General features: G+C 56.5%; 8 protein-coding genes across 8 annotated transcripts; 5 read left to right on the top strand and 3 right to left on the bottom strand.

Moving 5' to 3' along the window:
- The first annotated feature begins 1,009 nt into the window (after positions 1-1,009).
- Positions 1,010-1,661, top strand: BU26DRAFT_521132 (uncharacterized protein). Its single transcript, XM_033829460.1, has one exon. It carries the CDS (start codon positions 1,247-1,249, stop codon positions 1,496-1,498), a length of 252 nt encoding a protein of 83 aa, XP_033681692.1. The 5' UTR covers positions 1,010-1,246; the 3' UTR covers positions 1,499-1,661.
- Positions 1,662-3,126: 1,465 nt separating this feature from the next.
- BU26DRAFT_51298 (Clavaminate synthase-like protein) lies at positions 3,127-4,981 on the top strand. Its single transcript, XM_033827517.1, has 3 exons — positions 3,127-3,503; positions 3,935-4,744; positions 4,809-4,981. The coding sequence occupies exons 1-3, from the start codon at positions 3,240-3,242 to the stop codon at positions 4,860-4,862; spliced, it is 1,128 nt and encodes a 375-aa protein (XP_033681691.1). The 5' UTR covers positions 3,127-3,239; the 3' UTR covers positions 4,863-4,981.
- A 1,016-nt stretch (positions 4,982-5,997) lies between these two features.
- Positions 5,998-7,343, bottom strand: BU26DRAFT_487958 (uncharacterized protein; the record flags this gene model as incomplete). Its single annotated transcript, XM_033825961.1, has 2 exons — positions 5,998-6,659; positions 6,971-7,343. The coding sequence occupies 2 exons, from the start codon at positions 7,341-7,343 to the stop codon at positions 5,998-6,000; spliced, it is 1,035 nt and encodes a 344-aa protein (XP_033681690.1).
- Positions 7,344-8,174: 831 nt separating this feature from the next.
- On the top strand, positions 8,175-9,347 carry BU26DRAFT_576595 (uncharacterized protein; the record flags this gene model as incomplete). Its single annotated transcript, XM_033834378.1, has 1 exon — positions 8,175-9,347. One exon carries the CDS (start codon positions 8,175-8,177, stop codon positions 9,024-9,026), a length of 852 nt encoding a protein of 283 aa, XP_033681689.1. The 3' UTR covers positions 9,027-9,347.
- A 2,968-nt stretch (positions 9,348-12,315) lies between these two features.
- On the bottom strand, positions 12,316-14,214 carry BU26DRAFT_567037 (glycoside hydrolase family 1 protein; the record flags this gene model as incomplete). Its single annotated transcript, XM_033833606.1, has 4 exons — positions 12,316-12,454; positions 12,666-13,251; positions 13,396-14,060; positions 14,162-14,214. 4 exons carry the CDS (start codon positions 14,212-14,214, stop codon positions 12,316-12,318), a joined length of 1,443 nt encoding a protein of 480 aa, XP_033681688.1.
- A 788-nt stretch (positions 14,215-15,002) lies between these two features.
- Positions 15,003-16,821, top strand: BU26DRAFT_51204 (DUF1479-domain-containing protein). Its single transcript, XM_033827348.1, has 2 exons — positions 15,003-15,533; positions 15,581-16,821. The coding sequence occupies exons 1-2, from the start codon at positions 15,092-15,094 to the stop codon at positions 16,657-16,659; spliced, it is 1,521 nt and encodes a 506-aa protein (XP_033681687.1). The 5' UTR covers positions 15,003-15,091; the 3' UTR covers positions 16,660-16,821.
- Positions 16,822-17,525: 704 nt separating this feature from the next.
- BU26DRAFT_51167 (uncharacterized protein) lies at positions 17,526-19,466 on the bottom strand. The gene is made up of 2 exons (XM_033827321.1): positions 18,729-19,466; positions 17,526-18,674 (listed from the first exon to the last, which is right to left on the bottom strand). Exons 1-2 carry the CDS (start codon positions 19,354-19,356, stop codon positions 17,758-17,760), a joined length of 1,545 nt encoding a protein of 514 aa, XP_033681686.1. The 5' UTR covers positions 19,357-19,466; the 3' UTR covers positions 17,526-17,757.
- A 215-nt stretch (positions 19,467-19,681) lies between these two features.
- Positions 19,682-22,849, top strand: BU26DRAFT_521122 (TrkH-domain-containing protein). Its single transcript, XM_033829459.1, has 4 exons — positions 19,682-20,223; positions 20,344-21,632; positions 21,687-21,898; positions 22,051-22,849. Exons 1-4 carry the CDS (start codon positions 20,003-20,005, stop codon positions 22,603-22,605), a joined length of 2,277 nt encoding a protein of 758 aa, XP_033681685.1. The 5' UTR covers positions 19,682-20,002; the 3' UTR covers positions 22,606-22,849.
- Positions 22,850-23,422: the final 573 nt, after the last annotated feature.

The raw sequence follows: 23,422 nt of genomic DNA, 5'->3' as shown, positions 1-23,422 counted from the left end.
CAGAGTCACCCCGCATCCATTCTCCTCCAAGCCAGTTGTGTACCACTACATCCCATTTCCCTCCTTGTGTTTATAAGGCAAGTGCCGGGAGCATAATGCTTCGTCTTCCACTTCGTCGGTACGTGCAGTATCCTCAAACCGCATTCTTTTATTCAGTGTTATCTTACCACGAGCTCAAGGGGTTCGAGGCTTTTATAGCCTGTTCAGGAAGTATCGCAAATTCCACCTCTAGTGAGCGACTCAGACCGAGTCAGACTAGTCGGGGTAGGATCTCTGAGAGTCTTTCACCGCTCAAGGGCGAAAATTTCCCATGCAGGGCCCGATGATCACGCACTCCATTTGCACCCGCGGGAAATTCACTCGGGCGGAAGCCTTGAAGTTCAAAAAGCTCGTTCGCGCTAATTCGGAACCCAAGCTTCCTCTCAGCTTCGAGCGACATACAATCTCACCCACAACCAAAATCTCGGTGTGCCCTCAACCACAACGTTGGCAACATGTTCTTCAAGCGCGCGATGCCCAAGCACCGCTCTGCGCCAGCCAACGCATCTGCAAGCCACGAAGTACATAAAGGAAAGCTATGGGAACACCTGTCGCCGCCGCCCCCAAAACCCGAGGCTGAATCTTGGATACGACATCGCGTGCTCTCGAAGTTCTTATGACAGCGAAATGAGAAAGTCGACCAGGTGACGCCCACCGAAGCACTCCAACCGCAAGCTACTTGCAACCTCTTCCGAACTGCCGCGGCCAAGTTTAAGGGGAAGTCCCAGAAAGAGAGCTCGCCTCCCTCTGTAGAGCAGTACTCCGTCTCCTCAAACGGCACATTGCGTTTCCTAAGATCTTCTCCCGCAACTCTTCTGGTTCTGGCGGTTCTCTTGGATCATGCAGCGTTCACGGTAAGGTGCCCTCAGCGCGCTTGGAAGATAGACTCGCAACTGGTTATTTCTTGTTTTTGCTCTAGAACAACTTCGATGTAATAGACGGCAGTAATGAATCTCCTTTTAAATGTCGGCCCTGGAGTCCGCGTCCTATTGAGGTGACCCTATCCACAGCCTGTCAAAGCTACCAAGGTTGAGAAATCGTCAGACCGCTTCAACCTGTGCTGTCCGATACTTCACTTTTTCTTCCGCAGAAAAGCGGCAAGCAAACTTTCACATACGCTTTCTTAAACCACCAGCTACGCACTGTGCTCCTCCCACAACTTATCCGCACTCTGTCGACCACGACACCGATGACACGCTCCTCCAGAATGGACGCTCCAGCACATCATAACGACGCCCCACCGCAGTACGCTCGAGACGGCATCGCCAACCCCACGGCACAACCCGACCACGACGTCTACCTCTTCTTCTCAACCATGTCTTCTACCCACTACTCTTGGCTCTCGCTCACGTTCCCGCCGGTGCTTCTCGAATTCGTCTTCCCCGTCACATGTCTCCTCGCGATGGGCTTCTTCCTTGCGTTGGCAGTTTATTGGATAAGGACGGTGTGGATTGCCTAGACAATTTGGCCGAGGATGGTAGAAGCTATGGGCAGACAGACCGGGAGTTCGGTGAATGTGAGGCACTTCGGGCTCTGCTGGATCGGTTTCGTAGGAGTTTACTGCAGAAAGTCTGTTCGAGGTTGGCTTGAGGATTCAGAGACGTTTATGCTGCTGGGTTGGGGGTTCATGGGTGAGTGTGCGCACCCTTCCCACGCTAAGATTTCAAAGAGGGACATGTTAGATGACAGAGGCACATTTATGAAAATGATTCTGGGACTAGACATATGGAAATGGGTTTTCCATTGCGCTTCAAATCCATAGTTCGAATGCACAAGATAAAACCGTCGAAGGAGGGAATAGTATTTCATTAGCTGCCTACCTACTGCTATACCCAGTTCTCACAAATTTATACCGCCCACTATTCCCTGCACAACATACCTTATACACTTATTCCACCTCTTATCCCCTTCCACACATGCCCAATACAATAATCCTCAACGATATACCCAATCATCCCCTCCCAAATACCCGCCAATATACCCGTCGGGGCCTTCCGATTCCGACCACAAGCCCACACCAGCCCAACCCAAGCCGCCGGACTTTTCCTGCACACCGGAGACGAGATCCCCTCGGATCTTATGTTTGTGCGCGCAAAGGCTATAATCTGACCCAACAGAAATATTCCGCGTCGATCGGGTCGTACAAAGCTCGCGAGTTCCTTTCGTCTCCGGCGTGCAGGGAAAGGGAAAGGAGGAGTGCCGAACCGAATATTTCCGAAGCGCGGGCGGAATCGCTTCCGTGGGGTCGGAATGGGAGGGCGAGGGCTTGTTCGGACGGCGCATCACACCACTACTCACTACTACTGCTCAACAACCCTTTCCGATTGTGTGTTACTCCAGCCCGCTGCTGTGTAGCTCTTGGCTGTTCATCGTTGCTGTTCTGGTTTTTGTATGGGGTAACACGCGGGATGGGTTGGAGGGCTAATGGTAGCGATGGGTCTGCACCAGCCAGTCATCTGAGCAGCGCGCAAGCGCAATGTACGTCATGCCGGCCAACCGAGTGAATGCACGTGGAAGGCTAGCCCAGACGCCGTCCCATGATTCGATTGCCCAAGTGTAGAATTATGGGACGGGACGGGGTTGCCCTAACACGCGATGCCAACATCTCCTTTGGAAGAGCACCTGTCTGTCTGTCTGTCTGTGCTTAAAGCGAAGCTCATCCTAGTTCCATCTTAGAAGAAAAAAAAACCCTCGCAATAGCATCTCCATACTCGCGATGTTCTTCCTCGAAGCCTGCAGCATCCTCCTCATCACAGGGCTCAAGCTCGCAGCCATCGGGCTGGCGTTCAAGTGGCTGGCTCGCTATTAAACCCTCCCTTCACTACTTCTCTCCCTCATCTCACCATCTTTCAAAACCACATCTCGTTCAATAAACCCCCTTATCAAAGCGATTCCGATATCAATTTCCACGGCGGAATTACGTTCTCTTTCCGCTGGACCCTGAGCCCGTTCGCTAGCCGCCAATGACGCCATCGCACGCACTGCCCTGCGTCAAACCGACAACCGAAGAGATTGCTGATGCCAGAGCTGCCCCACATAGAAGCACGCCCTAAGAAGAACAACTCAGGAATCAATCGTACGACCTCTCATCCCTCGAAAAAAAAAAGGAAATAAAGCCGACCGGGCCTTTAACTCCCCGCAAACCAATTCCTAAACTCCACCTTTCCACCCCACCTTTCCATCCGTCCGCCGCGTCCACGATGCCCGCCACGCAGACCTTCACCAGCATCCCGATCCTGCCGCTCTCGCGCGCCCTCGACCCGGCGACAAAGCCGCAGTTCCTCGCGGACCTCCGCGCGGCGCTGCTCAACGTGGGCTTCTTGTACCTGAGCGAGACGGGGATTCCGGAGCAGCTGATCCGCGATGTGGTTGCGGAGTGCACAGGCTTCTTTGAGAAGCTGCCGCGGGCGGAGAAGGAGCGGATTGAGATGAAGAACGAGAAGAGCTTTTTGGGGTGGAGCAGGGTGAGTTGAAATTGCTTTCTTTGGCGATTCAGCACACGAGGAGAGCGGTGTTGTGTGGTTGAAGAGAAGGATCGCTTTTGTTGAACATATCTAACTGGTATGCACCAATATATGCGGCTATGGATTACAACGATAGAGGGGGTATGCGAACATATTAAATGCGAGCGAGGAAGACATGAGCGAAGGAAAGCGCTGAAGTACATGAACGCATGAAGACATCAGATCGGCCGCCCAACCCAACCCATCCGAACGCCTATAAAAAAGACAAAGCATGGAAGAGGGGGTATCTTCAGACCAGAAATTGCGCAAAAAAAAAGATCCGACAACCATGCTTTTCTCCTGCCATTACCCGCTCTTCTCATCCCCTCTCTTTCCAATTCATTACTTTTTGTTAGTCCTCTCCGGCAAATGTGCTGCTGACCACGACTCAGCTCGACAACGAAACCACAGCCTTCAATCCCGACCACCGCGAACAACTCGACCTCTCCACACCGCATCCCATCCCCGGCTCTGACGCACCGCTATACCACAACCTCCTCGCGCCGAACCAATGGCCCTCACCAGCGCACCTCCCCTCCTTCCGCCCGATCTACGAAGACTACATGCGCCGCATGTCTCACATCTCCACGCTCTTTACCTCGCTAATCGCCGAAGCCATCGGCCTCCCTGCCGACGCATTCAACAAGTTCTTCGACGCGGACCAGCAGCACAAGCTGAAGATTGTCAAGTATCCCGAAGTCGATGTGCCCGATCTGCCATCCGGTGCCAGCGAGATTGACCGGAAGAAGTGGGAGATCAAGAGGCAGGGCGTCGGTCCGCACAAGGACAGCATGCTAACGAGCTATCTGCTGCAAGCGAGTGACCAGCCGGGGCTGCAGGCGCAGAACGCGAGGGGCGAGTGGGTGGACTGCAAGCCCATCGCCGGAACGCTTGTTGTCGCTATCGGGCAGGGTATGGAGGCGCTGACAGACGGTGTCTGCGCGTCGACGACGCATCGTGTGCTGAGCCCGCGGAAAGGCGAAGGTGCGAGGTACTCGGTCCCGTTCTTCCAGGGTGTGAGCTACGATGCCAAGTTCGAAGCCATGGATGTACCGGGGGACGTGTTGAAGCTTCGGGACGAGGCTCGGAAAGCGCGGAGTGACGACGTCGAGTTCACATTCGTCAAAGGAAGGTGGGGACACCTGGGCGAGGCTACTCTCATGAACAGAGTGAAGTCGCATCCGGATGTCGGTGAGCGCTGGGTAAGAGGCCCGAAGTCTTTTGTCTGCTTCCCCAACGAGCCTCCACTGACGCCTTCCCCCGCAGTATCCCGAGCTCCTGGCGCAGATCCGTGCGCAGCAAGCCGTGAAGGCATCGTAGCCGAGCGGCCTCGCTCATCCTTCCGAAATGTTCACCGTCTTTCCAGCGAGTGTCTTTCCATTTGCATCACCCTGCAGGTGCATCGCGATGGAGCTTAGGGTGCGGTAATAATGCGGTGTGCTTGGAAGGTTTGGCGTGCTGGGGTGGAGGAGCTGAAACATGCAGTGATGGTCTTCGCTTCGGCGGTGTGATTGGTCGAGTGTTTGGCGGAAGGACCGGCTCGCTCGCCTAGTGTCAGTTAGTCTGGCCATTCGGTGGCCCTAACGTACGCCTTGCGAATGTAGAATTTCCATTGGTGCACTCTCGCATCAGGCCACTCTCGTTTCCGCTGAGCTCGGTGGAGTTCGGTGGCAGCAATCGCTGGTGCCGTTATGCGTGCGCGCTGAGGCCGAAGTGTGGCCAGATCGTCGGAGCGTGCGATGCGATCCTCTGGTCCAGGGAACATGGTTCGGGACACTTTGCGGAGGCATGGATCCACAGTTAGCGTTAGCAAAATGCCGGACATCCGATGGAGAAGCATAGCGCCGTTTTGGCATATTCTCTGATGCTTCGATGATCCCGTCAACGTAGTCCCTTTCGCATATCGAGGTATTCCCTGCAAAGCTTCACCCACAGGAAGTGCGTGGGTATCCCATCGGCGGCGGATATGCAACCGTCACGGCCTGCAGTTGATGTCTGTTTCGGCAAACGCTACGGACCGAAGGCGTGCGTCCGGTGGTGCTGGAGCACTGTGCGGCCGGTGCTTTCGTCATGAGGCTCGGAAGCGTCTGCGTAATCGGACCGAGAAGGGATGTGAGATGTTTGCTTTAAAATTTGGCGCGCTCAGAGCCGTCATCGGATGTTGCCCTGGAGGGATGAGTGCGTGGACAGTTCGCGGAGCCGATGCTGTTCGGAGAAGAGCGCCGATTTAGGGAATACACCGCGCTGCGGTTCCGATACCAACACTGAAGCTCAAGGCCCCTCACAATGCCCACCAATTCTCGGCTTCATGCGATGAGTGCATCTCGGAGTCCCAATTCGTGACTCTTAAACCTGGAATTGAGCGGGCTGCTGGGCCATTTTCCTGCACGGCCTCACAACCCGACCTTGCAGAGCCAGGTGAGGGCTGTTCAAGTTCGCAATGTGAGCCCTTCAGTCAATGCTCGACCTTCATATTCGACGGCATATGATACATCATCTGGCCCTGTTCGCTCATCATCTGGGGCTGTTGGTGCGCCGCCGGTGCCATCATCTGCATTTCGCCGGGGTGACTCGCTTGAGGCATGTAGCCTTGGTGCACAGGACCTGAGTACTGGTGCTGGTGCGGGTGCGGAGGATGAGGTCCTTGTTGAGGCGGATTCATCGGCAGGCTCATATGTCTCTGGTACTCTTGCGGATGCGGTGAGGGATTCGACGTGGGTGTGCCGTAGCCGCTCATCTGCATCGGCTGCGTCGTGACAAGCGATGCGTTTTCGAGAGGATAGGACATGGCTCTGGAGTTGTTGTCAAGGCCATATGGGCTAGGGTACGAGATGTTGCCGGACTCGACGGCATGCAGCGAAGGATCCTGGCCCGAGATTGACACTTGCTGGTGCTGCTGGTGAGCGGAAGGGTGCTGACTCCAATTCGTCTGAGGATTCTCAATGTGCGGTGACGGGACATTGTGAGCATACGGGTGTTGCGGCTGCCAGTGCCCGGGCTGTGAGCCTGGTGTGGTGGCTATCTCTGGAATTGAGTGCACACTCCTAGCCGTGCCAGTGGATGACCGGCGCGGCTGGCTGAGCATTTGGATTCGGTCGCTCGGAGAAGGGGCGCCTGCTGTTACTGAAATTAGCTCAAAGGATTCCGAGCTGCGGTTGCCGTCACATGTGCTGTGATGATATCAAACATCACTGTCTCGCCCCCGACGAAGATGCGAGCACACGTAACAGATGCTGCACCTCGCCAGAAGCGGTAGTGACAGAAGCGAGACAGTTGAATAGGAACCTTGCAGAAAGATAAAATAATGGCTGGAAAAGAAAACCTCGGCTGCTCCCAAACGGGCGCGGCCCGCGACACCAAAAAGCAAATGAGGCCCACCAAAGGCCGAAAGGGGAACGTTTCATCGGTGCGGATGGAAGACAACGTACCTCCGCTCTCGGGCACACCAAGGGCCGCGACTGCGTGCGATAGTCGTGTACGAAGTACAGCGTTCTCCTGTTCCAGCTCCTCATTTCGCCGGATGAGCTCCATCATCTTGGTGGACGAGTTGGTGTCGATTTGCGCAGTGAGCTCGCGAACTTGCCGCTCCAGGCCTTCGATATGGTCTTTCGTCCGCTGACGGATGGCTCGTTGTGCTTCTCTGTCATTTGCTCGTTTTCGTTCCAGCTGGGCGGCGGTCAGAGTAGTAACGCTGCGAGTGCCGGCTCTCGACGGCCGCTTTTTGGCGCCAGGCGTCATCTGCCTCTTTTCTGAGCCAGAGGAGTGGCCGTCGTACGGAGGAGACTTTTTGACGCTGGCCATGGACGGAGGAACATAGTTGGTTGTACTCATGAGGTCGTTGCTCCGGTACGCAATGGGGTCCCGGTAGTGAAGTACTGAAGTCATCGAGGATCCGCGGGGGCGGTGAGCGTTTTACAGGTAGCGTGCAGGTTGCTATGTCAGCGAAGGCCCCAAACACGGTCGGATCAAGCTTCGAATATTTCCCCTCTGGAGGATAGCGAGGGCGGTCCTGGAGGGCTGGGACGGCGTATTGACGTGTTTATGTGAATGCTGTGTGCACGGATGGAGACACACGGGCCTGAATGGGGTACTGAGTGAGATGGGGAGACTTGAAATTAGCACAGGCCCGACATCAGCAATAGGAATAATGGAAACGAAAGAGGGGTGGAAAGATAGGCAACGCGCTGGGCCCCCAATACATGGCAGGGACGAGGCTATAACATGCCATCAGGTGAGGATAGCGTCCTCGCATCTATGGCACCCTGGACCCGGGCTATTGCGCTTCGACTGCCCTGACCCTGGCCGGAACTGGACCAGAGGCTAGTGTGCCGAGCAGTCGGTGGTAAGCACACGTGCGGCCTGCGGGGAAATGCAGGTGTGAAACGCTACAAAGTTTGGAGACGAGCAGTGAGGCTTGGAGAGGATGAAGGGACCGTTGACTGACGGCTGCAGGATGCTGACGCTCGCAGCCGGTTACCTCGCGGCGGCCGGCTTCGCGAGGGCGGTTTTGGGGATAGAGCGCCGGACGGGCGTGTCAGAAGCCTGGCAGCTGCCTTACGGGCGTGCTGAGAGCCTTGCTATGGCGCTTCTGGATAAGTACTAGAAAGCAACCACGGACTTCTAGGCTGCAAAATGCACTCCCGGGGACGCACTGGCCGGCGGGGCTCGAGTACAGTATCTGCTGGCCGAGCGCCCTGCGCAACACCACGCCGGCGTGGGCGAACAAGGGCGAATGGGCGCGGCCCACTTCCCCTTTCGTCGGAGGGGAGGCATCGCGATATTCCCCGGCCAATGGCGGACACAGACAGTCTCAGCAGGTCCACCATGGCAATAGAGATCAGAGGCTTTGTGGCGGAGCTTATCGGCGCGCCATGCCGGCTGGCCTTCGCGCGCACCATTATTGAATTGCGAAAAAGCCGCACGGCGCCGAAGATTGAGGGAGTGGAAGGAGGCCGAAGCGGGCGGGCGTCGACGTCTGAGGAGGCCGTTTTCGTCACGATGCTTTGGACGGGCGGCGAGGCGAGGACAGCGAGAGGCGGGCTACGCGGCACGCAGGGGTTGCGCGCACGTGGGCAGCAGGGTTCTCGGGCCCGCGCTAGCCCGCTCTGGGATGTGGGGCCAGCGCGACCCCTCCAGCACCCGTGGACCTCCAGGGCTGGTATCCCATCCCATCCTATCCCATCCCATCCCATCCCATCCGCCGTCCGCCGTCCGCCCTCCGTCCTGCGCAGCGCTCTGCAGAGCGACCACCACGCGGCAGGCCTCTGGTGCTGCTGCAGCGGCCCCTTGGCGACGCAAGATACGGCGCCCTCCTGCAGCGCGACTGCGAGCTGCTGGCCTGAGCAAAATGCCAATCCCCCTTCTCGACGCCGGCCAGGGACCTGTCGATCATATTGGGGGGCACGCAACAACGCCGGCCCAAAGCGTCCCTACCGGCTCTTGGCTCATCTCTCTTGTGTAGTCGGGCTGGGGGCATTCCCGTAATCGTTTGATGGACCTTTATGCGATCACCTCTGCCTGGCCGCAAGCGGGAGACGCTGAAGCCGTGCCTCTCCGGACGCCTTGGTGCCCCCATCTCCCTCTCCGCGCCCAGTCTCAAATTCTCTGTCTGCGACATGGGCCGGTGCGCTATGGGCCACCGCGGAGCACGCCGCAGTAGAGCCAATAAACAAAGTGTTTCAAGATTGTGCTGCACTTGCAGTGTTCGCTGCTCGGGGTGCCTGCAGCGAGCTGCAGGTGGGAGGCACCGTACAGTACGCAGGCCTAACGCTCCGCGCTGACGGACCAATCCCATGCAGGCCGGCCACCGGCTGGGCTGGCAGAAGTATCTGGGAGCATCGAACTCAAAATGAGATGAAGCATTGATCTTTTAGCTTCGCACGTCAGCGCCCCACAGCCCGTGATGCGCTCATTCAGGTGCCAGGTCCATGCCTGCGCTGCTGCGCTGCCGGGTTGGTCGCGGTGCTCGCTGGGGATTCCGCAGCATCATCTTCGCGTCACGTATTCTGCCTTTTGGGAGCCGTCCCCCAGAGCGCCGCCCGAAGCCACCTGAAATGCGATACGCCACCGCTGCCGCATCCGAATGTTGGGCTCCGATGCAAATGCGGATTGACGAGCAGGGCGTCGATGAGCGGAATCCTGTCAACCCTGTCAATCCTGTCAATCCCGCCAGTCCCGTTATTGAGGCTTTCAATACAAGTACCTCCGTACCCGGCCAGTAGAGGTGCGATATCGACTGCTCGTTATTTGCTCGCCTCATTCGCAAGGGGCGATCCTGCGGCTACGGTACCTCTGGGTATAGGGGCAGCCACAGCTTGGCGGGCCCTTCGAGAAAGGGTATTTTTGGCGCACATCACACAGACGTCTCGCCGGCTCCCAGCCACCGTTGGAGATGCTTGGCGGCTCCATTGGCTCACGCGTTGCGTCGGCAAGGCATATGAAGCCCGAGAGGGCCGAAAGAGGAATCGGACGAATTCGATGCTCAGCGCGGCTGTCGGCTAGTAGCCTAGCGCATCCGACGGCGCAGGAATTGGCCATTTCAAATGCACGTCGTGTGGTGGTGCGTGCGATGTGCGATGCCGGCGCGGTAGTCACAGTAGACGTTGGAAACACGAAGTGAGATGAAACGGCTACAGCGTGGTCGTCGATCGCAAAAGCATGTACATCCTACCTCAGCTCTGAGGAATCAGCAGGTACCGGTACGCAGAGGATATGTACCTCCTCTGGTGTCGTCACGTTTGGCCGTCTGGACGTCCTCTAGCGCTGCACCTAGTGCATCGTGAAGTCATCCTATGCGTTTTGCTGCCCATATGCCGCTGTCATCGTGGTATGATATGTTCCCGAGAAGCACCATCCTGATACACGGCGCTCGATGCAGTATAGATCCCAGGCCTATAGTATGAGTATCATGCAGCTAGACGTCTATCTTTGGGCCATGTATCAGATTTTCTAAGGTTTCTGTCCTGCGGCGTGACCATCCACACTTACGCAGGCCCCCCAATCGCTATTAGCGCGATCTGGATAACATCCGGTACACCTCACCAATGACCTCCTGCGAAACCAACGATTGCGTCTTCAGCCTGAGACGATCTCCTATCTCCATGCAACACTGGAAAGTTAACTTTACAACCCCCCACTGCTGTGCTCCGCTCGCTTCTCGGCCCAATAATCCCCATCGCGGTACATACGACCTCCTACGTAACAAATCAGCGGGCCGCGGTACCTGACATGTACACAGGTACGTATGCTGTGGCACCTACATGCCCTTCGTGTGCTGCTGTGTAACCGAACCACACCGCACCCACTTTTCCTGCATCTCCGTTACATCTTCCAGAACACACCGCATCCCGCACTGGGCAGCAGCGGTGTATATCGCGCCGAAATTCAGGGTCGCTCGACCTTACCGATTCATCCGGCTACACGATTAGAACCACACGCCGAACCCGGCATCTCCACTCACGATATTGCGAACAGTGGGGACGGCGCAACGTCTATGCGTCGCTTCGCGCGAACACATCGTATTCATCATTGCGCAAGAGGCCGCGAACCGTGGGTTAACCAGTCCTCCGGTGTCTGAAGTGAAGGGCGTGCCCTCAGCTCAGCGCGACCTCCTGGGAACCGCCATCCTTTGCGAGCAACCTCCTTTCGCGAGAGCCACAAACACATGCAATATTGTAACTTCTGTAGCTGACGAGGACATCCTACGCTCGCAGCCGTCGTCATCTTGTTAAAAGGCGCTTCTGGCGCCCAATCTCGCAGCGCGTCAATCAGCCTCACCAAGGAGCACCCGCCTCTTAGTCCAACCATCAACCCAACAGTTGTGACGCTAAACGCGGGGGAAGTCTCCCGACGACCCCCATCCCCCATCCCATCCCATCCGCAACACACGCAATACCTACCCTCGCAAACTTAAAAGCCCAATCCACCCCTTGTCGACGTCAACCTTCTCCGGCGTGGACCCAAAACTCTGCCCGCGCTCGCTACCGCACACACTAACATTTTCGCACCGACACCCGCTATAGCCGAGAGCGAGCCAGGAGGCCACGAGGACAGGTCTGAAACACGATGTTCGCAGGGCTGCTACTGCCACGCTTGCGTGCATTTAAACTTTGTTAGCGTGCGAAGGGCACGACAGGAACAGGGATGAAGGGGGAAGTGGAAGTGGGACCAGCTGGGCGAAATGAGTCGACGAGCTTGCGCGATGGCGTTTTTGCTTCGTACATGACGCTCGCCCACGAGGTGTGCCGAAGCTTCTAGCTTCGGTCTAGAAGGAATGCGGTACGGTGGTGAAAGGGACCCGAACATCGGTCCAAGCGAAGCTGGAGCTCAAGCTGATGTCGCCATGGCGGGTGGTCGCCGAACAGTACGAGCGAGCAACAGAGTTTCGTTTCCTGCCGGTCATTGCCGCTGATGGGGAGAAAGGTGGCTTTTGGCTTTGGGGAAGATGGATTTGCAAGCGAGGGTGGGTGCCATTCATCAAAGACGGAGATATTATGCGCGGTACGTACGATGCTCGAAAGACGACGATTGCCTCAACCACGCGGCACACCCGCTTCAGTCCACCCAGAAAGGCCAGTAACCCGAGACCATTATTATACTCTCAGACTGCCACCGCACCACAAGAAAATGGAACTTTCCATCGCGCGCGCTAGAATCCAGGTAGAAAACCGTCCGGTCTTGTCTCGGTCCCTCACCATCACCACCACTACTGACTCTGCTAGCGAGCACACTCTTGCCGTCGACGCCACTTCCGTTGACGCAACATTGGGAGGCGTTACTCCTTTTTGATGTACTTCGCAAAGATCTTGCCGATCTCGTACGCGCTCTTCTTTGGATAGCGCTTTTGCCCGCCCTCGTAGTCGACGTAGGTGACGCCGAAGCGGGTTTCGTACCCCTCGGCCCATTCGAAGTTACTGCAGGTACCTGCGTTAGCGCTACCTGTCACACATCGGTACTAATAGCGCTAGGAAAAGGTGACGAGATGGCTGGACACAGATAGGAACAGGAATGGTGGAGAAATTCGAAAGGGTCTCCGAGCGGAAGGGGTCTCGGGGACCATTCGTCACAGACCGAAGATAGTGATAACGCGAGATGATAGGAAGAGAGGAAATGAGGGAGACGTACTCCATAAGACTCCAGGCCGAGTAGCCCCTGACGTCCACGCCGTCTTTTGCGTGGGCATCTGCCATAGCTCCGATGTAGCCTCTGAAATACTCGCACCGGAACTCGTCGTCCAGCAGTTTCTCTAGCGGCAGGTCGCTCTCGCCCTTCAAGCTTGTTCCATTCTCCGTCACGTAGAAGGTCGGTCCGCCGTACCTGTCACTAAGCCACTTCATAAGTTTCCTGAAGCCGAGAGGCATCGGCCTCAACCAAACAGATTGAGTCTCTGGACCAATCCACTCTCCGTCCTTGTTCTGCATTAGGATCTCGAGGTTGCCAGCATGGTCTTCGGGTTCTGGCTCGCCCTGCTTGTGCTTAATGTAGTTGGCACAGTAGTGGTTCATACCGTAGAAGTCATTGCTGCCTTTGACGAGAGCAGCTTCTTCTGCCGTGAACTCTGGGAGTCTGCTACCCAGCTGCTTCCGCATGGAATCGGGGTATTTTCCGAAGTAGACCGGGTCACCGAACCAGCAGATGGCGAATTCGATCTTGCGGTCGCATGCTTCGACGTCCTTCGGGTCGTTCGGATCCCAGGGCTCTGTCCAGTCCCCTAGAGCTCGTCAGCCGATATACGAGGAAAGACATCCGCAACCGCTTGAGGCGTCGAATTTCGATGCATGAAGGCTGACTGCAGGAGGAGGAATAAAGTTTGGGGAACACGAGGTCCACGTGGAGCGCTGCGTGGAGTGCTTACCGTTCAGGGTTATTCCTATCTGACCGCCATCCTTGGCTTTAAAGTCGTCTCTATAAGCCTTTACGGCCGCGCCATGGGCAATCAATAACGAATGCCCCACAATCCAGGGCTCTGTGGTGCTGTCACCCTCCGCGCTTTTACTCCGATCGCTACAGCGTCCTGGCGCAAACAATCCCGTGCCGTAGCCGAGGATGGAGCTACACCACGGCTCGTTGAACGTGATCCAGTATTTGACTTTCGAGCCGAAGGCTTTGAAGCAGACCCTAGCGTAATTCTCATAATCCTTGACGAACTCGTCCTTGTTCAGCATACCGCCGTAGCGCTTGTGGAGGTTGTCGGGGAGGTCCCAGTGGAACAGCGTGACCATGGGCTCGATACCCGCGGCACGCAGGTCATCGGCAAACTTGACATAATGCTGGAGCCCCTTCTCGTTTACGGGGTCATTCCGGCCGCCGAGTGGGATGATACGAGACCACGAGAGCGAGAAGCGGTAGGATTTAGCTCCAGTTTCCTTCAGGAGCGCGATATCCTCATCTGTGCGATGGTAGGAGTCGCAAGCCACATCACCCGAAGCTCCGCCAGCAATCTTTCCGGGGATGCGGCAGAAGCTGTCCCAGATGGAGTCCGCCCGGCCGTCTTCATGGGGCGCGCCCTCGATTTGATAGCTAGATTCCTATTTCAGCACTCGGAAGAGGGGAGCTTCGCCTCGGAGGGGTAGCTCTATAGCAGCGGGGTGATAAGTGTAAGAGAACAGCGGCTGACGAACCTTGCGGTCGCGAATCCCCACAGAAAGTCTTTGGGCAGGTACGAATCCGGCATGGTGGAACGGTTGCAGAGCAGACTGAATTCGAAGATGTTTGGGACTGAGACTGCAGTCTGAGGAGGACTGACGGCCGTCTAGGCTTCATATAGTCGCGTCTGCGTTGGGTCGCGGAGAGCGTCCCGCCGCAACCGTCTTGACGCGACAAGACTTTATCAGACGCGCCGTAAGACAGGTGTGAGGCATTTCCGTAGGATCAATTGCCCGGTAGACGGCTGAATGTCGCTTTCGCCGTCTATCCAAGACTGGTCGAGCCCGCCGCCCCGCTGTATGCATGTTGGACGAGCAGATGTTTGCTCGAGCACCTGACGACACTGGAGCTTTCGCTGCATTCTGCCCGCCGCCGTCAACACCGTGGAAGGCGGTCAGTGGAGAGGCGGGCCGTCGTTTCTAGCTGCCTTTTACCCACCAGGAACGTGACTGCGAGACTTTGCCCAGGCGTGTTGGGCTGAGCACCTGCGCGATAGATGAAGTGGGATGGCGGGGCAAGGGCGGACTCCGGTAGCGGATGAGCTCATTCCCGACGTCCGCATGCTTCGTCGAGGACATCCAGAGGGCACTCCTCTGGCCTTCATTCGATGCGTCGGAGCGGGCATACGAGGCTGTCGGGAAGATTCCTCTTGACATGTTGGACCGCAGCGCTCGAAACGCCTCTTTCCTGTTGGGGAACAGCGTTGAAGCAGGAAACCATTCCTAATCGGGCCTTCCGACGGGTCTTGGTGCCCCTCACGCATCCTGACCTGAGCTTGTCGTCGGAAGCTGCTCTTCGTTGCTGCAGGCCTTCAGCACTGAGGAGGGTATATAATGGGGGAGAATTGGAGGCCTTTCTACCTCGCCAGAGCTCCGAGTTGAGGACAGAAGCATCAATCGCCCGCCATGCTCTCCGCGCTGCGTACCGTCCGAACGCCCGCCAGACGCACCGTCACGCAGCTCCGCACCGCAGCCACGCAGGCCCAAAAGCGAGCAGGCGACATCTCAGACGCGTTCGTCTCGCTATCCGGCCAGAACTTTGCGCCTCTCCCCCCGGAGTATGCGGACCTCAAAGGTCGCCTGATCAAAGGACGCGAAGACGCGGTTCGCGAATCTTGGGAACGTCTACTTCGGCATCTACGGGAAGAGATTCCGCTCATCGTTGAGCTTGGGTCTAAGGTCATTCCTGAGGTTGACTACAAGGACATCGACAATGCGCCCGAGACGTTCAGCAAGGAGCTGCGGAAGAGGGGCGTAGCCGTGGTGAGAGGAGTGGTGCCGGAGCAGGAGGCGCTGCAATGGAAAGAAGAACTCAGGGAATACATACGGCAGAATCCACAGACAAAAGGTACGTCTCCGGTGTCTTCAAGAGGATATGCTATCTAACAGCATCAGCTTTCCCTCCTGAAAATCCTCAAGTCTTCGAACTCTACTGGTCACGCATCCAGCTCCTCGCCCGCGGACACCCCAACATGCTCAAAGCCCACCGTTTCTTAATGTCTTACTGGCATAGCAAGGATCCCTCTATGCCCATCTCGACCCGCCACCCTATAAGCTACGCGGACCGACTACGAATGCGCCTTCCGGGCGACTCGAGGTTCGCATTGGGACCACACGTCGACGGCGGAAGCGTCGAGCGCTGGGACGAGAAGGGTTACGGGCTCGGCAAGGTATACGATTCGGTATGGCAAGGCAAATGGGAAGACTTTGATCCCTGGGAGTCAAGCTGCCGATTGCCCGTCGTGTCCGATCTACATCAAGGCGTGGGCGCATGCAGCGCATTCCGAATGTTCCAGGGCTGGCTGTCGCTGTCCACCACCGGACCCTTCCAAGGCACACTCCTAGTGAATCCTCTTCTCGCGAAGGCGACAGCATACTACCTCCTTCGGCCCTATTTCTCTCCCAAGCGCGGCATTGAGCCGGGAGCCCAAACAGCATCCGAAGCCGTCTCCAACTCGGCAGACTTTCTGGCATCAGATAATTGGGAAATGGACACGACGCCATCATCATGGATTCAAGGCGCCACGCCGGGCCACGGGCAAGAGCTCTCCCACCTCCTACATCCACATCTCAATCTTAACCAATCGATGATCCACATGCCGACCGTCAAGCCAGGTGATTATGTAGCATGGCACTGCGACACGATCCACTCAGTCGACAAGACGCACGCCGGCAAGTCCGACTCCAGCGTCCTGTACATCCCAGCATGCCCGCTCACGGAAGACAACGCACGCTATCTAGCGCGGCAGCGCGAGAAGTTCGTCAACGGAATACCGAGTCCGGACTTCGGCGGCGGCATCGGTGAGGCGGAGCACATAGGACGGATCAGGGCGGAAGATATGGGAGCCTTGGTAGGCGATGAAGGGTGCAGGGCTATGGGGCTGAAGGAATGGGATAGTGATGCGGAGGGGCTAAGTCCAGGGGAGAGAGAGGTCTTAGATAGGGCGAATAAGATTCTAGGCTTTTACGATTAGGGAAGCGAGGCTTGCCGCGGCGAATGGAGCCTGGATGGCACGCAGCTTGGACGGGGAAAATGTTTGCGTCTGGAGCGCTCTCTTCTACGACCTCGTTTACTTGATATGTTGCATTGTATAAATGCAACTCTGTCATTACCACACATTTTCAGATGAGCCAACAAGAGGAGAAATCTTTCTTATACTAGCTACATATGGCTATCTTCGAATGTTTCGTAGCTTACGTGGGATATGAGTAGCTCGTGAGGGGTGCATAGTGTATTACCAACTCATCTATCCCCGCAATAACATATCCCATACACCCATCCATCCATGTCCCTCGCACTAACTCCCCACTGAGTGACCAGCCCACGATGCACGCCGCCGCCCTCCCTCCAACGCCAAGTACACAACACCCAAAGAAACCTCACGAGAATGCATTAACCCTCTGATGCGCCGAGTACCCCTCTCCATCTCCCTCCCCGCCCGCCGCTGCCACGACCGGCGCCTTAACGTTAACGTCTGAGTTCCACTACCGTCAGAGAAGCCCAAAGGGGTGGTATCACTGTTCTGCTGACCCTGCTTCGCGAGGATGGTGGCGACCTTCGAAGTTTCCTGCGTGAGCGAAGAGCGGAGTGCCTCCTCGATGCTCGCGAGGCGCGGGACGCGCGTGTGTATGTGCAGCGATTGCATGGCGGTGCGGATGTTGGTGGCTGCGGCGTGGAGGAGGCGGGTCATTTGGAACGACAGGAATCCGTGGAGAGCCTTGGAAAGTGAAGCAAGTGGTCGGTTGTTTCGTAGGTTGTTACGATGAGTTGGGGCTTAGAAAATGGTGGGCAAGGAGAGGAGAGAGCGACGAAGATCTTATGTTTGGCAAAGCGCGAACATCGGGGAAGAGTGAAATCGCACAATTCAGGAATGTTCTTATTGCCATGGTATATATCGGAACCGCAATCGACAAACAGTGAAGAGAGAAAAGATGTGTCTGAATGACCGGGGTCTACAAACGCAATCCCGAGCCAAACGCCATAGTCCTCCACCTACCGCTCCTTGATGACCTCATCCCAGAATTATCATGAATTTCGTACCTCGTAAATTCTGGCCTTCGAAGGAAACAGCTCACCGCTTCTCTGGCGGATATCCGTAGGCGGACTGCCCCTGAAGCGGCTCGCCAACCCCCGAGTTGTAGCTTGGGGGAGCGCTGTTCCCGAATCCGATCTGCGAAGCAGGACCAGAGCTCTGACCAGGAGGAATACCGGTGTTCTTGACGCCTGGCTGGATATCGGAAGGGTTGATAACGCCTCCATCGCCTCCTCCAACCATCACCGTCTGCTCGGCGCCGTGCTTGTCTTTGACCTTGCCGACAACCATGCCCTTGGCTACCGACTTGATAATAGCTCTTCGAGAAACACCCGTCACGTCGATGTAGACGAGGCCCACGTTCTTGACACCACCAGCAAGGTCACCCGCCAGACTACCGGCTTCGGGGCCGTATTTATGTCCAATTGCCGCGCTGGCCGCTGCACCGCTGTTCGTCAGAAGGGTCTTACCCGAGTGCGCAATGCCGTCAGCGACCGTAGAGAAGGCTATCAGGGACTTATTGAGTAGGCCGGGCTTGTACTCGGGGTTTGGCGAGCCGTCCGGTAGCACGGCCTTTGACTGTTTGCCCTTCTTGCCCGCCATGCCTGCGCTGAAGTTCTGCGCGTACTTTGTAACTTGGCCCACGGTCTTGGCAGAGAAGCCTGCAACGCCAGTCGTAAGCGTGTTAATTTTACGGACGCGGTCGTGGGTCACGGGCTTGAAGACCATGGGCTTCTCGGCCGGCTTCGTCTTGTTCATGAAGGATTCCGCGCCGGATATCATCATGTTGCTGATATAGCTGGAGCCGGTAACGATGAGGCGCGATGCGGCGGCCGAGTTCTGCACGAGACTCGAGTCCTTGTAGGCGGGGTGGCGGGCGATTTCAAGGTAATCTTCCGATAGGGGTTGGACCTTGATTTTCTTGCCATCTGCGGATACGACGATCTCAACCGGATCTGTGTCTACGTTAGTAAGAAGACCATTGCTGTTGGGAGTATTGACTGGCTTACTCTTCGATCCAGGCTTCAATTTGGGATCCTCTACAATCTGAGCGCCTTCTGCGAGCTCGCCCACTACGCTGCCGTTGTCTTCGTCCACAAGCACAATCTCGCCCTGCTTGCCAGACCCAACGTAACCCTCACCCGGGGCGTAGTCTGCGGGGTTGTATGTTTTTGCAGCACCACCCTTGGAGGACCGCGGTGCCTGCGCACGCTCGAGGAATGCCGTACATTGCGCGAGTATGGTCTCAAATGTGTCAATGTCCTCCTGAGTGACGGTATTCGGCCCGGTGCCTATCGGTGGGAATTCAATTCTCGTGAAGGCGCCGCTGTCGGGGCCGAGGTCCCATCGCGGGATCAGGTAGCTCCGCGGCGGCTGGTGGTATATCTGCGTAGTCGCGGGGAGCGGGAGGTCGAGCTCTGGGGGCAGATTGAGGTGCAGGTAGAAGTCCTCTTCTGGCGCTTCGTTCTGGCCGTGTACATTGCTGAGATCTGCGAAGGGCGAGTTCGTAGGGACCATCAACAGGGACAGAGTCTGCGCTCCTGTAGGCGTCAGGGGCTGCTCTTCGCCCTGCTGGATGTGGTAGGCTCTGATGCCTCCAATCGAGTAGAGAAGACGGGGGTCGCCGTGGCTGGTCATGCTGTCTGGAGAGGTGCGGCGAGGTGTCGAGGGCGGTCGGGGAGGGCAAAGGAGGGGCAGATGCTTTTAAATAGCACGGGTGAGAGGATGTGTGAGGAGGGGAGGAGGGGGCGTCTATTTTCAGCTTCGATTGCAGCGACGAGCCTTTTTATCCCCCGCTGATGTCGTCGACCTGTTACTGGTGGTGTCGCGCGCTTAGCTCTTGCCGTTTGACTTGACGTCACATGCGTGCACCGCCGCCTGTGGCGCCCGCCAGCCACACTTTCCTTGGCCTCTCTTGAGCAGCCCTCAGGTTTCCTCCAGGGCTCGGCGTGCTTACTGCCGCCCGCTATCCTCGCTATCCTTCGAGATGCAGCTGCTACCTCCTGCCCCAGTGCTTTGCCTTCCGGGGGGTCTGAAGACACTGGTCCCAACCACGGCGGGAACGCGTCTGCCCGACGTGCTTAATCATCCCAGCAGCTCCGCCACCGTGCCGCAGACCGGCTACGTCCTGCACCCTCCTTCCAACATGCCTTCACAGCAAGCGTGCGGCTCGCGGCCGCCGCCCTCGAGGGCCCGATCGGTTCTAATTGCTCGCCCGCAGCCTATTCGCGCCTATTTACCACCTATATAGATCATTAATCCGTCACCGTCCTTCGTCGTCGCTATGCCATCTCTCCCCGGAGTGCCTGGCTTCGGCCCTCTTCGTCGCATCGCACGCATCGCACGCCGGAACTTCCCCAAGCTGAATTTTATAACGATTCACTATATTTACTTTCTGGCGACATGTTTGATATCGAGCTTGATCTTCTGGGGTTCGTCGACGCCGGCGAGGAGTGTCAGCTACACCGACTCCCTCTTCCTGACGGTTAGCGCTATGACATTGGCGTGAGTCCCCGTATAGATACCACGGCGGAGGCATCAGTGCTGCTGGTCTTGTTGGCTACGGGTCGGTAGCACGCTGCCGAGCCTGGTGTTGTCGTGTTAGGCTCTGCTAATCGACCGCAGAGGTCTGAATACCGTCAATTTATCCACGTTGAACACATTCCAGCAAATTATGCTTTTCATTCTTATCATGCTCGGCTCGGCTATCTTTGTCTCCGCATTCGTAGTCCACGTCCGGAAAAGAGCTTTCGAAACACGTTTCGACTTCATTGCACAGCTTCGACGGCAGAGAGCAGAGAGAGCGAGACGTCGTCGTGGGTCTATGTCCCTGGCGCGGCGCCTTACAAGGAGCTTGTCGAGAGCTGCCAATCCAGATGTTCCGCGCGGTTCAGCCATTCCGGAGCCCAGTGGCCCGCCGCAAAACATGGAGGAAGCTGGCGATATGCGCCTCGTCGACGGCGCTGGTGCAAGCCCAAGCGATACGCCAGTGGCGGAGAAGTTGCCGCAGGAAGATGGGGGAGCGAATCAAGCCTCTGACGAAGCTCCCATAACTTCCAAGGCAACCGAAGCCTCACAACCCGACCGGATTCTCCCGCAGAGTGGCACATCTACCCGACAGAGCGAGGGGCCAGGTGAGATTCAGCCCGGCTCAAGCCCGGTCGTGGAAAATGGAACCCCAGCGCACATCACCTTTGGACCTCATGCCTTCTACCGACCGAGCACACCGCCTTCAAGGCCCGGCCATCACCGCCTGCTCTCAATGCAAGGCGTCGGAGCATATCCGGGAGCGGCCATCAAACGAAGACCAAGCACGAGTCTCTCCAATACCCCCTCCCGTGTCCAGCCAGACGATTTGGAGCCAGCGAATGATCACCTACCCTTTTCCTCCTCGGGCTTCTTGTCCCGCAACTCTCACTTTCACCACTTGTCCGAAGAAGAACGCGAGAAGCTCGGAGGTTGCGAATATCGAGCGATCCGCCTCCTTTCATGGCTTGTCCCCTCGTACTTCGTTCTATTCCAACTATTTGGTGCCATAGGCCTTGGAGCATACAGCGCCTCCAACAAGGCCTCGCCCGCTCGCAAAAACGGGCTGAGTCCCTGGTGGGTAGGCAGTTTCAATGCCATTAGCGCTTTCAACAACTCTGGCATGTGCCTTCTAGACGCGAATATGGTGGCTTACCAGACTTCTACCTATACCTTGCTTACCATGGGTTTCCTAATCCTTGCTGGGAATACCTGTTTCCCGATATTTCTCCGACTCATCGTTTGGATGTCTCTGAAGGTGGCATCGAACAATGATGCCTGGAAAGAGTTCCGCAAGACGCTCCAGTTCCTGCTCGATCATCCCAGGCGATGTTATACGAACCTGTTTCCGTCGCGGCATACGTGGTGGCTTCTAGCATCTGTAATATGTACGTCAAACCTACTATACGCATACCGAACATTTGCTAATCGTGCCACCTTAGGTCTGAACGGGGTAGATTGGGTGGCTTTTGAGGTCCTCAACATCGGAAACGACGCAATCACGTCCCTGCCTGACGGCTACGAAGCCTTAGACGGCTTGTTCCAAGCTCTTGCTGTTCGGAACGGGGGCTTTTACGTCGTCCCTATTCCCAGCGTCCGAATATCGCTGCAAGTACTATACGTCATCATGATGTACATCTCGGTGTATCCTGTGGTACGTCGGTCGCGGTCCACACTCTAGCATGTCTCAGATTTCAACTGCTGAAAGCTCCCCTGAGGGCTTTCAGCAGGTAAAGACTAGAGACATGCTAGAATGCCCCCTTCTCTTACCTAAGGCATCCGCTAAATATACCGCCACCGTTGCAGGTTATCACCATGAGGAACACAAACGTGTACGAGGAGCGAAGCCTAGGTATCTACAGCGATGATCCAGGTTACGCCGCCGAGCAGGCATCGAGGCCCCCAACCGGTTTTCTCGGAAAGGTTCGGAGAACGATGACTGGCCAAGGTCTCGAGCAGACCAAATCCTACTTCGTCCGCCAGCAACTGCGCGCTCAACTCGCCCACGATCTATGGGGGCTCGTCCTCGCCGTCTTCGTAATCATGATCATTGAAGGCAGTAACTTCCAAAGCAACCCCGCCGTTTACAGTGTTTTCAACGTCATCTTCGAGACCGTTTCGGCCTATGGTTGCGTTGGCATTTCTGTCGGCCTGCCAAACGAAGCATACAGTTTCTGTGGTGGCTGGCATACATTGAGTAAGCTGGTTCTGTGCGTGGTCATGATTCGAGGGAGGCATAGAGGCTTGCCAGTAGCTATTGATAAGGCTATATTGCTCCCTGGTGAGAGCGTGGATGAGGCGGAGGAGGAGGATGGGATGAGAAGGCTAGAAAGGACTGTAAGCCGGGGACGAGTTGTGTAAGGGAGCACAGACATGGGATAGAGTAAGAATCTAATTTTCAAGAAATTGCGCTCTCTCGGCAAGCAACTGTACATTGTGGTCCTAGCGAGATAACCCTGGCACAGATCCGTGGAAGTTATTACGCACCTTCAGGATGGGGCCGCCCTCGTTAAAAGGTAATTCAAGCAAAGTGGTTATTATTACTAGGCCGAAGCATCACAATTTCCTTGCGCTCTTTCCGCAAAGGGCCGTTGAGACAGACCAGATATGCATAGTCCCTGGGATTAGTGTACCAGTTGATCTGAAGAGGGACGGGGAAGGCGTGTATGAGTTTGTTGGTGAGAGCTAAGTCCACACAATGATGGAGGGGGAGGCAAAAGGACCAAGGGGCACGCAGTATGAAGATTTCGAGCTTCACTGAGAGAGCCAAAACGCATCACCGCTAGGAAGGCGGGCCCTAGTTCATCGAACGACATCCCGCAGCATGGGATGACGTCACGCCTGCGACTTAGAGGCCAGGTGAAGATCGCGAGCTCAGGTGTGCTACCAATGCAGCGCGCCACTTTCTCTCACCGTCCCGCCTTCCCTAGAGCTTCCCGAGTTCCGCCAAGCTCAACCTTGACCTCAACCACGACCACAATAACACCATCTTCAGCATCGCTGTCTCCACTCCTGATTACGACTCTTACCCACTTTACCGGCGCTGCGGCCGAGCAATGGCTTCGGAGCAAGCTGGGACGGCGATGAGTCGCCCGTCCGCCCCGGACGCCGCCACCTTCATTGAAATTCCGAAGGTGAATTCCAGCTCGATCGAGCTGACCGCTCCCTCGTTCCTCAC

The sequence above is a fragment of the Trematosphaeria pertusa genome (genome assembly GCF_010094035.1).
Source record: "Trematosphaeria pertusa strain CBS 122368 unplaced genomic scaffold BU26scaffold_10, whole genome shotgun sequence".
Lineage (NCBI taxonomy): Eukaryota > Fungi > Ascomycota > Dothideomycetes > Pleosporales > Trematosphaeriaceae > Trematosphaeria > Trematosphaeria pertusa.
The sequence above is the reverse complement of the archived record's forward strand: the minus strand, read 5'-3'. Positions and strand labels throughout refer to the sequence as shown.

Excerpts from the sequence above, each read along its gene's own strand:
- BU26DRAFT_51167 (XM_033827321.1), bottom strand. The coding sequence starts at position 19,356 with ATGACCAGCCACGGCGACCCCCGTCTTCTCTACTCGATTGGAGGCATC. Across the intron at positions 18,675-18,728 it reads ATTGAAGCCTGGATCGAAGA|ATCCGGTTGAGATCGTCGTA; the intron begins GTAAGCCAGTCA and ends ACGTAGACACAG.
- BU26DRAFT_51298 (XM_033827517.1), top strand. The coding sequence starts at position 3,240 with ATGCCCGCCACGCAGACCTTCACCAGCATCCCGATCCTGCCGCTCTCG. Across the intron at positions 3,504-3,934 it reads GCTTTTTGGGGTGGAGCAGG|CTCGACAACGAAACCACAGC; the intron begins GTGAGTTGAAAT and ends ACCACGACTCAG. Across the intron at positions 4,745-4,808 it reads CGGATGTCGGTGAGCGCTGG|TATCCCGAGCTCCTGGCGCA; the intron begins GTAAGAGGCCCG and ends CTTCCCCCGCAG.
- BU26DRAFT_521122 (XM_033829459.1), top strand. The coding sequence starts at position 20,003 with ATGCCATCTCTCCCCGGAGTGCCTGGCTTCGGCCCTCTTCGTCGCATC. Across the intron at positions 21,633-21,686 it reads GCTTCTAGCATCTGTAATAT|GTCTGAACGGGGTAGATTGG; the intron begins GTACGTCAAACC and ends GTGCCACCTTAG. Across the intron at positions 21,899-22,050 it reads ACATCTCGGTGTATCCTGTG|GTTATCACCATGAGGAACAC; the intron begins GTACGTCGGTCG and ends CCACCGTTGCAG.
- BU26DRAFT_521132 (XM_033829460.1), top strand. The coding sequence starts at position 1,247 with ATGGACGCTCCAGCACATCATAACGACGCCCCACCGCAGTACGCTCGA.
- BU26DRAFT_51204 (XM_033827348.1), top strand. The coding sequence starts at position 15,092 with ATGCTCTCCGCGCTGCGTACCGTCCGAACGCCCGCCAGACGCACCGTC. Across the intron at positions 15,534-15,580 it reads GCAGAATCCACAGACAAAAG|CTTTCCCTCCTGAAAATCCT; the intron begins GTACGTCTCCGG and ends TAACAGCATCAG.